Here is a 13,859-nt window from a genome sequence, read left to right as displayed (position 1 = left end):
TCATACTTTTAAAGTGGATACTCAAATCCCCACTTCCCAAACCAATACGCTCACCATAATGTAATTTGTCTTCATGATTTGCACTTCCCTGAATTTTGCAGTATGAAATTGCAATGCATATTATACACACACAAGAGAGAGAGAATAACATATACCATATTTATTGCTCTATAAGACTCACTTTTTCCCTCCTAAAAAGTAAGGGGAAATGTGTGTGTGTGTTATGGAGCGAATGCAGGCTGCACAGCTATCCCAGAAGCCAGAACAGCAAGAGGGATTGCTGCTTTCACTGCTTAACGATCCCTCTTGCTGTTCTGGCTTCTGAGATTCAAAATAATTTTTTTCTTGTTTTCCTCCTCCAAAAACTAGGTGTGTCTTGTGGTCTGGTGCGTCTTATAGAGCGAAAAATACGGTAATAATGCAATTTATTAGGGGAGAATTCCTTGCAAAAATGCAAAGACTGAGGAAAACATGTTCCAGAATGTCTACAAGTTTCCACTCAGGCTAAAAAAATTATAAATAAATGCAAAACTGAGAGAAATTGACAGATTTCTCCACAACTAACGGGGAGTTGTAGCCAATCTCTGCTGCCAGGTGACAATTTATCCATTTCAGCCTGACCTTCTCATAATTTTCTCCATCTCTCTGTTGCCTCCTCTACCATATTCTCCCTCACACTCAACTGGCTCGCAAATGCTTGAACCTTTCTTCATCACCTTCATCCATCCACCACTGTTTGGACAATATTAGCCCACTGGACCCTTGGCTTTTGCCCAGAACCCGAAACTTACACAATAGAAGGCAGATTACATATGCTGCTGGTGCGATAATAACTCTTCACAATATTGTTTGGGAATATGCTGTTGGGATAGTTATTGCAGCAGGAAGATGTGTCCGACGCAGCTATAAGAGGTGGAAAAAACAGGTATTGTCATTTATTTACAAAATTCATTAAAAAAAAACAAGTGGCGGGTTTCCAGTTCCTATCTGCCTTAATGGAGGGAGCCCCCCACAACATTGTGGGCATCGAAGGTGAAGAAAAACAAGAATGGTAGAGGGTAAATCATTCTTGGAAATTCCTCCCAGGGAAGGGAGGAACAGGATTCACTCGCACTTTGATAATATAGTATAAATTTGGAATTAATTGGAATTGTTTTGATATTAATTGGAATCTGTATTATTGGCAAAACTGTAGTAATATTGGGTAAACATTGGAAAATTAATAAAAAATTATTATTAAAAATAAAAATAATAAAAAATAAGCAACTATCACCAGAGACATGAATGTCTGCTTGAGCTGAGGTTTACCCTCCCCCCATATCTATCCATAGCCCTTACATTTGAAAGCAGGAGCGGGGAACATCAGGCCTGGGGTCTGAATGTGGCCCCTCAGGACTATCTATCTGGTCCCCTGGCATACCCTTCTCCTCTTACCAGCCCCTGCTCTCCACCTTCCTCGAGTGCCCAACTTCAGGACTATCAAGGCCAAGGAACAGGTGCTAAAAGCTCTGTTAAGTCCAAACCAAAATGTCATTCTCTCGGGCATAACCATTGTTCTAAACAGACTTTCTCAATGCAATTCATTTTGAAGCATCTCCATACCCATTAGGGCCCAGCAGCAGGCAGCACAAACCCCCGAGGGAGCCCCAGCTCTCCTAGGATGATCAAACAGAGAGAAAGGAGAGAGGAATACCTGGAGCTGCCTTGGCCAGGGAGAACAAGGCCATGGCAAGGAGAGCAGTGATGGCAACCAGAGAAATCTTCATGTTGTCTAGCGATGAAGATTTGAGGACTGTCCAAATGGCTTTCTCAGCTGCTCTGATGCTCAGTACCTACTGTAAAGCTCCTCCAGGATTCTTCTTATATAGGATTTTGGCTGAAGTCACCAGAAGGGGGGAGAACATGCAGATTTTCCATTTCCAGAATTGAGGAGATGATAGCATGGTGGCAAATCAATCTGTGGTTCACAAGAAAGGGGAAGCTGGGCACAATCAAAAGAGGCAGCAATTGAAGGAGGCTGAGGCACATTTCACAGGAAGAACCTTTCATGAGGAGAGCAGTTTCTACACACGTAGTTCCTCACTGGGGATGGACATCCCACGATACAGAGGAAGGAGACCAAGGAAAGGGTGCATCACTTGGGGCTTTTGAGTTCAAGAAAAAGTGAGGGACGATCATAGAGCCACAACAGTTTGTGCATGAAAATTATTACTTTGCTGTGATTCCTGCATGGCAGAGGGTTGAAGTAGATGACACTGTTTGCGTGGCGAGTTCCTGTCTCCCCCCGCTGGAAAATAAAGACACAGGACACCAATGAATAAGGTTAATGGGCTTAAATTGGCCACAACTTTATTGGTTACAGGTAAGAGCGGTATTGGCTTAGGCATTGGTCCTATCCACTATCCGGCTTCAGCTTGATTGCTTGAAGACCGGGAAGGGTTAACTCCAGCAGGGGGAGCCCTGCTGATGCACGTCAACTAGGAACTCCCCCGGGGTCACCGTTCGGGGGCGCTCTTTAGGCCCTGGACTCCATAGGCTTCAGACGAGGCCATGCCCCCCGGGATCCTTTAACAGACCACCCTTCAATATCTGGGGGGAGGTGATGGCGCTCCTCCCCCCCCAACACATCTAAATAACAATACCCTTACCAATGCCTAACTGCCAAGACCAAAGAAGTTGTGACGATTTGCTACGAGGTAGGCAAAAAACCAAACGGCTGGTGCCAATTTGCCAAATGGAAAAAATACCTACCAGGCCCCTTAACGGCGACCAACTGAGGTCCATAGCAAGGTCAGAAGGAAACCTTAAAGGGCGGGCGGGTGGGAAACACGAACAGCTGCGCTGGTCAAAGAGGGAGATCCTGTGGCCATGTTCACCTTAAATGGCGCAAGCCACACACCCCGAGCCAGCCAATCAGCTGGCTCGGGGGATGACGCAGCCCCAGGATTCCCCTGATCACGCGGGGCTGGAGGCCAGCCCCCGTGCTTGGGTTGGGGGCGTGAAGCCCGCAAACCCACCTCCTCCTGATAGTCGGAAGTGGCTATCCCTTCCCACTATACAATTCTATGGTTCTATGACAAAGTGGAATGATAGTTCTTCTCCCCCTCTCATAATAAAACTGGAACCCAACAAAGGCAACCAGTGAAGCTGAATGTTGTAAGAGTCAGGACAGACAAGAGAAAATGCTTTTTTACACAGTGCATTCTTGAACCAGGGAGCTTGTTCCTCCAAAGGTAAGGGTGGTCACGAACTTGAATGGCTTTAACAAGGATAACTATAGCTACTAGCCACAAGGGTTATTTTGCACCTCCCCAGTCAGAAGCAGTATATGAGTTGCTGGGAATCACAAGTGGGGAGACTCGATGTTGCACTCATGTAGGAACATGGCAACATAAGAAGAGCCAGCAGGATCAGGCCAGTGGGCCATCTGAGCCCACCAGTCTTCAGTTCTCATAAAGCATTTTCCTTCTGAGTGCTTGTTTTCGTTACAAGAGGTGTGACTGATTGAAGAAAACAACAACCTCAAAATAGCTCTGCTGGAGCAAACCAATGGTACATCTGGTCCAGCATCATGTTCTGACAGTGGCAGACTAGATGCCCCAATGGGAAACCCACAAGACCTCAGCACAAGAACATTCTCCCCTCCTGGGTTTCCAGCAACTGGTATTCAGAAGCATTGCTGTCTCCGGTTGTGGAGGCAGAGGAAAACCACTATGGCTAGTAGCCATTCATAGCCTTATCCTCCATGAATTTGTCTTATCCTCTTTTAAAGCCATACAAGTTGGGTTGCCATACCTGCCTCCAGCAAAACATCATTGGATCCTGACATCACTGGATGTCAACCAGTTCTAGTCTTATGAGAGAGGAAGGACAGTTTCCCTCTATCCACTCTCTCTATGCCCTGCTTCAGTTTATAAGCTTCTATCGTTCTGCCTCTTACACGCCTTTTCTCTAAACTAAAAAGACCAGAACTCTGCAAATAGGGGAGCCCCTCCACCCCCTTGATCACTTTGGGTGCCCTTTTCTCAACTTTTTCCAATTCCACAATATCCTTTTTTAGGTGAGGCGACCAGAACTGCTCACAGTATTCCAACTGTAGTCACACCATATATCGGTATAATGGCATTATGCTATCTGCAGTTTTATTCTCAATTCCTTTGCCAGTGATGCCTAGCATGGGTTTTACCTTTTCCACAGCTGCTGTGCTCTGGATCAACGTTGTCATTAAGCTACGTCCTCTGACCCAGAGGTCTCCCTTCTAGTTGTTCACCTCCACTTCACACTCCATGAGCATAATGTGGAATAAATTTGGGTTTTTTTGCTCCAACATGCATTACTTTACACTTGTTTACCTTGAATGGCACTTGCCTGCGTCCCAAACCCAATTTGCCTGGGGCAGATGGGAGAAGAGCAGGAGGAGGGGCTCCGATCAGTGGCTATGCTGTCCAGCTGAGCTAGGCCTAGGCAAGAGGGCCATCATGGGACACAGAATGGATCTCTCAGCCCAGAAGGGGAAGTCTCAAGGGATTACTATTTCAAGCACTGCTTGAGAGCAGAACAGCCACCGAGAACTTCTGACTGATGCAAGATCCCTTTTCCTGTGGTCACAGCCGGCTTCCCCCTCTCCTCTGCCCCTACCATGGTTTGTGTCATGTGACTAAATATATCCCCAGAGGAAATCTAAGACGCCACCATGACAAAGCAGTTTCTCTTGAAGCGGCTTTGGTTCCTGGCCCTGCAGAACCAGACAATGGTCCTCAAAAGCCAAGGAAGGAGAAGAGTGGAAAAAGGAGAACCGGGCAGGCCCTTTTCAGTTTTCTCTTCCCTTTTGCCCTGGGTGCGTCTGAGAAGCAGGAACATTTTGCTTTGAAGAAGACCAAGGGCACAAGGCAGCTTCAGGAAGAACATGAGAAGAGCCCGATGGATCTGGTCAGTGGCTCATCTAGTCGAGCATCCTGCTCACACCCTGGCCAGCCAGATGCCCATCGTGAGAATTCAACAAGGAACATCTGAGCACAAGAAGATCCAAGCACAATTCTGAATCATAGAATTGTGGAGTTGGAAGAGACCCCAAGGGTCTTCTGGCCCAACCCCCTGCAATGCATGTGACTAAATATATCCCCAGAGGAAATCAAAGACACCACCATAACAAAGCAGTTTCACTTCACTCGGGTTTGGGTCAGGAAAGGTTCCTCGAAAGCCAAGGCAGGAGGAGGGTGGGAAAAGGAGAACCAGAATGCCCTTCTTATTTTGCTCTTTCCTTTTGCCATGGGTGCTCATGAGAAGCCACATAATCTGCAGTATAGAAAAAGAGAAAGAGAAAGAGAAAGAGAAAGAGAAAGAGAAAGAGAAAGAGAAAGAGAAAGAGAAAGAGAAAGAGAAAGAGAAAGAGAAAGATGATTTGTCAGGGAAAGCAACTTGCAAGCAAGTAAATATCCAGGGGTAAATTGTGCATAAAAATGCACATAATAGTAAATGTAGTTCATGTTGTTTGTTGGCATCCATCTGTCTCAAGAGACAAAGGCGTACATAAGCAGCCCTGAGGGTTCAAGCCTGGGCAGTGTATATGGCGGTCCTTGGCTGCCCAGATGACAAGACCCCCCTTTTTGCCCAACCAGTGTGGTCCAAAGGAAAGCAGAGCAATATGTTTACAGAAATATGGTTGAAGGAATTGCTGGAAAGAGATGTACAAGGCACCATCCAGCCATCTTAGGGACTCAACTCTGGATTTGTTTAGGGTTTACTCCTTAGCCATTTCTTCTCCCAAAGATGTCCCTCAAGGTGGTGGTGGTTTAGGGTCAGAGTTTTTCTTCTACTAGATGAGTTGCCTTCCCAGGTTGATGAGCCCCATCTGCCTTTCATTTCCCTCTAAAGCATGTGCAGATACTGCCTTAATGATCACCGGATCCACTATTGGTCTCATCCACTCATTCTGTTGGAGCCTGATGAAAATGCATCATTTTAGGAGAAATCGCTTTGTAAAATTGCATGCAAATAAGTATATAAGTAGAAGAAATTCCTACTAAAATGCTGCCGGATTTTCATGAGGAGCACGTTGCAGCTGCGGCAGGCCCCTCTGTGCCTTTTAGAGGGTGTGATTGGCCCTGTCGGGCCTCCTCCTGCTGTGTGACATCACACACATGTCATTCATGACACTCATGTGGCGGGCACCCAGCATGTCTGCCCCCAACCCCAACCCCCCAATTACAGCCACCCTATGTCATGGTGCTGTTGACAGTTCCTGCCCAGGAAAACAGAGATGCAGAGAAAGAGCATTTCAGGAAGACACAAGATTTGCCCACCTGGGAAGAATGGCAGATGAAGTTGATGGACTACATGGAACTGGCGGAAATGACTGGCAGAATCCGAGACCAGGGAGAGGAGTTGGTGGAAGAAGACTGGAAAAAGTTTAAAGACTATCTACAGAAATATTGTAAAATTAATGAATGTTAGAAAAATGTTGAAATGAAGTTATATGGCTTTAGTAGAAATATTATAAGGAATTAAGTACAGATAGGTTAATAGAGTATTAAAGGGGAAAAAATAAGGTTAGAATGAGTTAAGATAATTATAGGATAGAAAACAGAGGAAGATGGAAAGGAATTGCTGAAATAATTAACAGAAGTGGAATACAAAAAGGGAGGTGTGAGGAGGTCGTGGAAATAAGTGAATGAAAGATGGGATAATGAAATTGGTTGATTTATTTTATTGTCTTAGTCTTGTTTTGTTAATTTGATGTGTTGTATTGTATTGTTTTTCTTTTTCTTTTTTTCTTCTTTTTTTTAGTGTTTTTGGAAAAATAATAAATATTATTTAAAAAAAAGAAAGAGAAAGAGCATTTCTGTTCTTTTATTTTTCCACACAAGAAGACACAGGGGGAAACACCCTTACGCCCAAGCCAACGTTGCTTGGAGTGTTGTTCCACCACCACTTCCTAGTGACCAGACTCCTCCTGCTGCCTACGGTGGCTGCTAAGGGCCAACCTCCTCTGGGCTTTCTGTTCTGAGACACGCAGAGCAAGTCTAGTTCTGGTAGAAGGGGGGCTCAGACAAACTTTCCAGAGACAGTATTTCACTTGGCTGCTGTACAGATTCGAACACATATGACTCCTGCCTCTGTTCACTGCTACCTTGCTCCTGTTCTTCCTCACCCATTATTTCCCAACTCCTTTCCTCTTCTTCTGGGGTGTGACCTGTTTCAAACCACCAGTCCAATACCTCATTCTCTTCCGCACCCATTCCCCTGGAATGCTCTTGGACTGGTGGTCTCCACAGTTCCTCCTCATGCAAACAGAACATTCAACAGACTGAACAGCCAAATGGTCTTAAACACAAATCCCACCCTGTCTCTCACTGGTAGCCTGCTCACACACCCTGTCTCACAAAAATGAATATTAAATTGAAGTTGCAGGTGATGTGCAATAGGAAATGAGTCCTGAGAAGCCCTTGGCCTTTCCAGGTCAGCAACCTGGTCAGCAAAGGAACAAACCCAATTCCCAAGAGCCAGGATTTCCTTGTACCAAGCAGACATCTACAACACCTCTCTCAGCTTCACCAGGAATCAGCTTCCCTGAGGGCCAGGAGCTCCTTGTACCAAGGACACGCCGCCCCCAGCTGCAGTCCGGCAGCCAGAGAGTCATATGTGGCACTTTCTGCAGGAGCTATGAAGCCTAAAGAGGGAACGCTGGAGGAACATCCAAGGCTTGCTTACTGTTCTGTGACATTTTGATTGATCTTGATGGAGTGTGGGATTGGAGGTTCATTTTATGGAACATCAAAAGCTTCCCTTGCATTCCTCACTACACTGTTTTTTGAGGATTGTATAACTACCCACTCCTTTCATTAAAAAAAGGTAAAGGACCCCTGACAGTTAAGTCCAGTTGCAAATGACTCTGGGGTTGTGGCACTCATCTCACTTTACTGGCCGAGGGAGCCGACGTTTGTCTGCAGACAGTTTTTCTGGGTCATGTGGCCAGCATGACTAAGCCGCTTCTGGTGAAACCAGAGCAACGCATGGAAACACCGTTTACCTTCCCCCCAGAGCGGTACCTATTTATCTACTTGCACTTTGATGAGCTTTTGAACTGCTAGGTTGACAGGAGCAGGGACCGAGCAATGGGAGCTCACCCTGTCACAGGGATTCGAACCGCTGACCTTCCAACTGGCAAGTCCAAGGCTCAGTGGTTTAGACCACAGAGCCACCCGCATCCTTTCAGTACCTTTCCCCAAAAGAACATGTTTGACCAGTAGTTATTGCAACCTTCAGGGTTTCACTGCTTCCTTCAAGGCAACAGGGACCAGCCTTCTTCTCACTCACCTCCTGGACCCAGTTGTCCAATCCCCTTTTGCAAGCCCAGTAGCCAAGGAAGATAAATATCAAACATCCAAGAGGGTTGGGAAGAGAGTGGGCTGAGGTATGTGCATGTCCTTCTCCTCCCTCCCCATCAACAAGAAGAAGGTTCAGCTGTAGAGGCAGACGGGAGATCCGTGCAGCACTGAGAGCAACTGACTTGAAGGAGAAAGGGAGGAGGAATCTCTGGCATAGCAGATCCAAAAATTCACCTTGGAAGAAGAGGAGACTACAAGGTAAGATGGAAAGTGAAGGGAACCCCATGAATACAGGACAGAATTGCGGAAGGTCTGGAACTAAAGAGAGGCAAACAAACCCAAGCCTTTCTATGTGGGGTTACCTTGTGACGAGAAGAGCCTTGAACTTCCTCTGGGAGGAATAGAGGACCCTTTGTGACCTCCCAGTGAATGAGAAGAGCTTCACAATCTCTGAGGGTAGTTGAGCCCAAAGATCTTACACTGAAGGGGAGCCAAAAGGACTGAAAAGAATAATGTGCCACCCCAAATCCCTCCTCTCTCTCCCCGCTCCAGCACAGATAGCAATAGCATGTTAGCATTGGGGAAGCATTGCAGAAAAAACTAATCAAGCAGGATAAATCCTGCTTGGGCTGGGCTATTCTTGTGTTAAGAACAGACCAAGGAATGCACCAGCAAGAAACCCCCAGTCCGAAGGGGTCCTCAGCTTCTCCAGATCAGCCACTTTTGACTCAGGGGAGCAATCACATTTCCTGAGAGCCAGGAGCTCATTTCAACAAGGACATCCCCTGGTTTCAGGGGACCCTGCCTGCTTCTCGGTGGCCTCAACCTGTGGGGTGTCCTCTTTGTCCTCTGAGACTCTGTATCTGGTACCATTTTGGGGCTGGGAAGAGAGCTGAAGAAGCTTTAGTAGGTTAGCATCATGGAAGCTGAGAGTCCCAGGAATGGTCCTTAAATCTGTTCTTCCTCTCCAGGCAGCATGAAGACCTCTGGGGCTGCCCTCCTCTTCCTCCTTCTTGTGGCTATTCCATGTGAGTCCAATCCTTTCCTCTCCCCTGGTAGTTGTCTTACCAGAGTTGGGACTCCCACTGAAGGGTGTCATGCCACTCCCTGGGCCCTGGTGGACTTAGGGTGCTCCCGTCTGACTCAGACCCACCCCTGCTCCATTCCCATGGGTCCTGCCCCTGGGTCCCACTGAAGGATTGGCACTGAAAACTTTTAAGGCGAGATGGGAAACCACTTTCAGATGGGGGGGGGCTTCCCTTGTTGGCCACCTTCCTGGGGCCGCATGTCCAGTGGCACCGAGTGTAGCCGCCTGCAAAAGTGGGGAAGAGCAACTGATATAACCCATGAATTCCAAGCAGGAGGGAAAGGAAGAGGTGTTGTGGTTTTAGCCCGGCCCTCAATTCTCTCTCCCATTCCATAGCAAGGGTGCCTTCCGGCCAGGCACAACCACTCAAAGCAGGGGCAGAGGAGGACTAAGGAGAGGCAAGGCCCATGGAGGGTGCTCTGCATTCCGACCCACAACTTGAGGCTCCCCTCCCCTGTTTTTCAGCATAGGATCATAGAAGTGGATGGGACCTCAGGTGCCATCTTCTCCAACCCCCTTCAGTGCAGCAATAGCAGCTCGAGAATCCTGACAGGTGGCCTGAGTTCAAAAGCCTCCAGCAAAGCAGACTCCTACACCTTCCAAGGAAGTCTGCTCCACTGCAGTGGCAGACACTGGAGTCTCAGATTTCAGCAGCACCCTGCGCAACGCCAAAATTCTGTGCCCCCTTGCCTCTTATGCTCCATTGTAAATCATAATTGTGGCATTCTCAGAAGTGCCCCCAAGGCTCCATGCCCACTGAGACCATGCTCCCCTACATCCACCTCTGTCCACTGTCAGTGAGGAAGCACTGCAAAACCAGTGGGAGTCTATAAACTGTAAAATGTATTATTATTATTTTTTAAGGGCCAGGGGAAGTCTGGGGGGAGGGAGATAAAGAGGCTTGGCGGGGGGAGTGGAGTCAGCATTTCAACCAAAGGCTTGAGGCTCCCCTTTCCAGCTTGTTCAACTTAAAGTCCTCCCTGCAGAGGCAAGGGGGAGGGAGTGTCCAGTGATGCTTCAAGTTGACCAATGCAACTCACCTCCCCGAGCAAGAGCTATTAAGTATCCAACAAAAGCAGTCAATAAATAACAGTGCCTGCCTTCTCCTGCTTTCAACAGCTGTGGTATCCAAAATTTCCTGCTGTGCCACATATGCCAAGAAACCATTCCCAAAGCACCAGATAAAGGACTATTCGTACCTCACCTATCCATGCAAGAGGGATGCTATAGTGTAAGTTTCTGGTGCTGGGTCAAAGCTGAGAAAACACTTGGTTAAGGATGCTTCAACACTGTGGGTGAAGAGAGCTGATGGGACGCTTAAGGCTTTGGAGGCCAGTTCTGAGGTTGGGGGAAGGGATGCAGAAGAGAGACATAAAATCAGAAAGATAGGGAGAAATTCTCACCTTGGAGCAGGAAGTGACTCCACTTTGAAAAACATTCAGGAGTTTTAGTAAAGGTAAGAGGTAACATGATGGAAGTTCAAAAAATTATGACTGGCATGGTGAAAGTGGAAAGAAAAAATGCTTTCCTTCCTCTTTCATAACACTAGAAATTGTGCACATTCCCTGAAATTGAATGTTGGGAGACTCAGGGCAGATCAAATAAAGGACTTCTTAGTATAGCAGAAAGTCTAAATATGAAACTCATTCCCCCAGGTGGCAGTGAAGGCCACCAGCTTGGATGGCTTTAAAAGTGGATTAGACAAATTCATGGAGCAATATCGATGGCTGGCAGCCATGAAGGCTATGGGCTGCCCCTACAGTCGGAGGCAGCAATGCCTCTGAATACCAGTTGCTGGAAATCACAGGAGGGGAGAGGGGGCTGCTGCTCACATTCTCCTTGCTGGTTTCTCACAGGGATCTGGTTGGCCACTGTGAGAACAGGAAGCTGGACTAGATGGGGCATTGGCCTGATCCAGCAAGTCTCTTCTGATGTTCTTGTGTTCCCATGGGAGCTGCTACGATGCCCAACTAGGGATGGATGAAACTCTCCATTTCACATTTGCCTGGTTTTGCAGTTATGTTCAGTTTGCCCAATTTAAATGAAGGTCTTCTAATCTACGTGCATTTCTGCAAGCTGCTTCCCCACAACAGGAAGTATTTTTGCACCTGATTTTTCCCAATGAGTACATCCCTGCATGCTCCAATTTGCTGAAAAACTGAATGGCAAAATTCAGAAAAACATGAAATTTTGGAGGCAAGCCACATCTTGCATTGGATTTGGAAGTGTGAATTTGATAGGTACACATTAAGTTGGGGAGCAAATTAATTTCTCTCCCTCCCCCCTCCCCCGCCACCACCCTTTACACCTCCCTACAATGGCAGGACGTTTGAAAAATGAAAGCTCGGAGTCTTGGCACCAAATGCAATGGCACCATTCAAAATCTGGTCCTCTCTGTAGCACATTGTAAATGCCTGCTTTCCCCCCTGACAGATTCAAATTCAAGAATGGTAAGTTCGGCTGTGCTAATCCAGACGATGAATGGGTGCATGATCTTGTGGCACATGTGGATAAGTTGTATGAACGTCCTTCTCCTGGCAACTAGAGACCCCTCAGAAGGAAAAGGAACTCCTGAACCTCAACAACTTCTTTGCTGTTTTGGTGAACTTCCTTTCTGCCTATCTCTCTCCACCTTCAAAAAAAATTATGACTCCTTAATGGCTGAACAGAGTCTTCATCCAATGGTCTCTGTGGCTATCAAGGGAGTGATTTGAGAGCAGCCAGCAGTGATCTCTGAACTTATCAAATGCCCTTTTCTTAGTTAAGTGTACTTGCCTGGCACAATTGACGTTGTTTCAGGGGTTCTTCTCATGCAAACAATTGTCTATTTACAAGCCGTATTGAAAGACCATCATGTAGTGCAGGACAAATCTAGTTCCATACCCCTTAATGCATGTGATTTACACGCTAACTACCAGGTCTACCCAAAAAACATTTTCGCTTCTACATTGATGAAAAAGAGCTTGTAAACATATAACTGCTTCATATTGTATACCTGCTTTGACTACCTGCCCTTCCTCTGCTCTGAGTATGCTTACAGATCAGTTCTCCTGTTGGCTTCCAAAAATAAAGATGCAAACTGCTTTGTGTCTCTCTGAGTCTTTTTCCTCTCTGGTAATCCCACAGTGAGGTGGGTTGGACTGGGAAAGGGTGGGAGGGGAGAGGCAGGTCAATCCCAGACCAGGAGGGTAATGTTGCAGTTATTAATATTGCACAGCTTGAAGCAACTGGATGCATTAAAAAACTGACTCATTTTGAAATAAACATTGTCCAGACCCATAAATATGATTCAAAGCTTTACTAACCAGAATTTCTTCAAAACAGATACAAAAAGAAATCAATAATACATCCAAAGCGTTCTATAAGACATATGGTTGTCCAAGCATAGGCTCAGCATCATCTTAGAAATACAACTCCGAACAGGCCTAGAATCAAAAGTCTCTCTTCGTACAGTATCCATTAGCCTGGAGCTTTATTCTCTTCCAGAGAGACTCATTTCCACATATTTCTCCCACTGTGTCTTGGAACAAAAAACCCCCACTAAACACAGCTCCCTTCAAAATGGCAATTTGCAATTCAATACCTTAATCATGTGATCTAAGGTTAATCACTCACTTGTAAGAGCAGAGAACATCAACAGTTAATCATTAACCTAACTAGAAGCTTAGAGACTTGACAGAAAAAACCCCCGAGCTGCTTACAATGAAGAAAATAAAAGATCTGCTTGTTTTACAAATCACAAAGATTTAAAAAACATTTACATTCCTGTTTCAGATATTTTAAAACCCTGCGATTTAAAAATAATTTTACATACTAAAATTGCATGTTAAAATGGTGTGACTTGCATGATGAAAGAAAACAATGTAGAGAACCCCTTTGTTGTATCTCTGATCTCTGATGGTGATGGAGGACCTTGAGATCTGAGTAGGCTGATTTGGGAGCAGGGAGTTCTACAGGTCCCGGGGTTCCAAGCCATAAAGGCCTTTGAATGGACAACACCATAAGAACATAAGACAACCGGATGCCTGTAGACAAAAGGTTGTTGGAAGAACGTTCTGTCCTGGCTGATTAGCACTGTCAAAACTAAAAATAACAAATCCAGTGTCTGGAGTGGCCCCCAGCTTCTCCAGGTCAGCCAACTTGATCTCAAGGGAACAAAGTCATTTTCTGAGGGCCAGTACACCCCCAAAGCAATGTCCAGCAGGCAGAGAGTCGGACGTGTCACTTTCTGCAGGATCCACATAGTGGGCAGTCTTCAGAGGGAGTGTAGGAGCAGAATTCTAAACCTTACTCATTATTTTGTGACATTTGGATTAGATACCTTCCAACTGTCCCAATTTTCCAGGGAAAGTCCCAGAATTATGAAAGCCATACCAGCTTCTGATTTAATCCTGGAACATCCCTGTTTCCACTCCCTTGGGCAGCTCGAAGCAGCTGCTGGAAAG

The 13,859-nt window shown here is 46.2% G+C and overlaps 1 protein-coding gene and 1 long non-coding RNA gene across 5 annotated transcripts in view; one reads left to right on the top strand and one right to left on the bottom strand.

Annotated features, from left to right (window-relative positions):
• LOC308464462 overlaps window positions 1-1,783 on the bottom strand; it is a 78,732-nt gene extending 76,949 nt beyond the window's left edge. Inside the window, exon 1 of the long non-coding RNA XR_013980058.1 lies at window positions 1,694-1,783. This is a non-coding gene — a long non-coding RNA (uncharacterized lncRNA). The remainder of the gene's footprint in view (window positions 1-1,693) is intronic.
• LOC308464456 (monocyte chemotactic protein 1B-like) overlaps window positions 1-13,859 on the top strand; it is a 33,455-nt gene that overhangs the window by 12,878 nt on the left and 6,718 nt on the right. The window contains exons 1-4 of one of the 4 annotated variants that reach the window (XR_013980056.1): window positions 8,448-8,585; window positions 9,303-9,355; window positions 10,534-10,645; window positions 11,848-12,497. Coding sequence is in view for 2 of the 4 variants with exons in the window: in XM_080983794.1 (XP_080839920.1) it covers window positions 9,299-9,355; window positions 10,534-10,645; window positions 11,848-11,959 (281 nt within the window). In the remaining 2 variants the exon portion in view is untranslated. Of the gene's footprint in view, window positions 1-8,447; window positions 8,586-9,298; window positions 9,356-10,533; window positions 10,646-11,847; window positions 12,498-13,859 lie in introns of those variants that run through there. The other 3 variants (XR_013980057.1, XM_080983794.1, XM_080983793.1) reach the window with 3 other exon arrangements.

This window comes from Podarcis pityusensis (genome assembly GCF_964106645.2).
Source record: "Podarcis pityusensis genome assembly, chromosome: 15".
NCBI classification, from domain to species: Eukaryota; Metazoa; Chordata; class Lepidosauria; order Squamata; family Lacertidae; genus Podarcis; species Podarcis pityusensis.
This window is presented reverse-complemented; position numbering and strand designations above follow the sequence as displayed.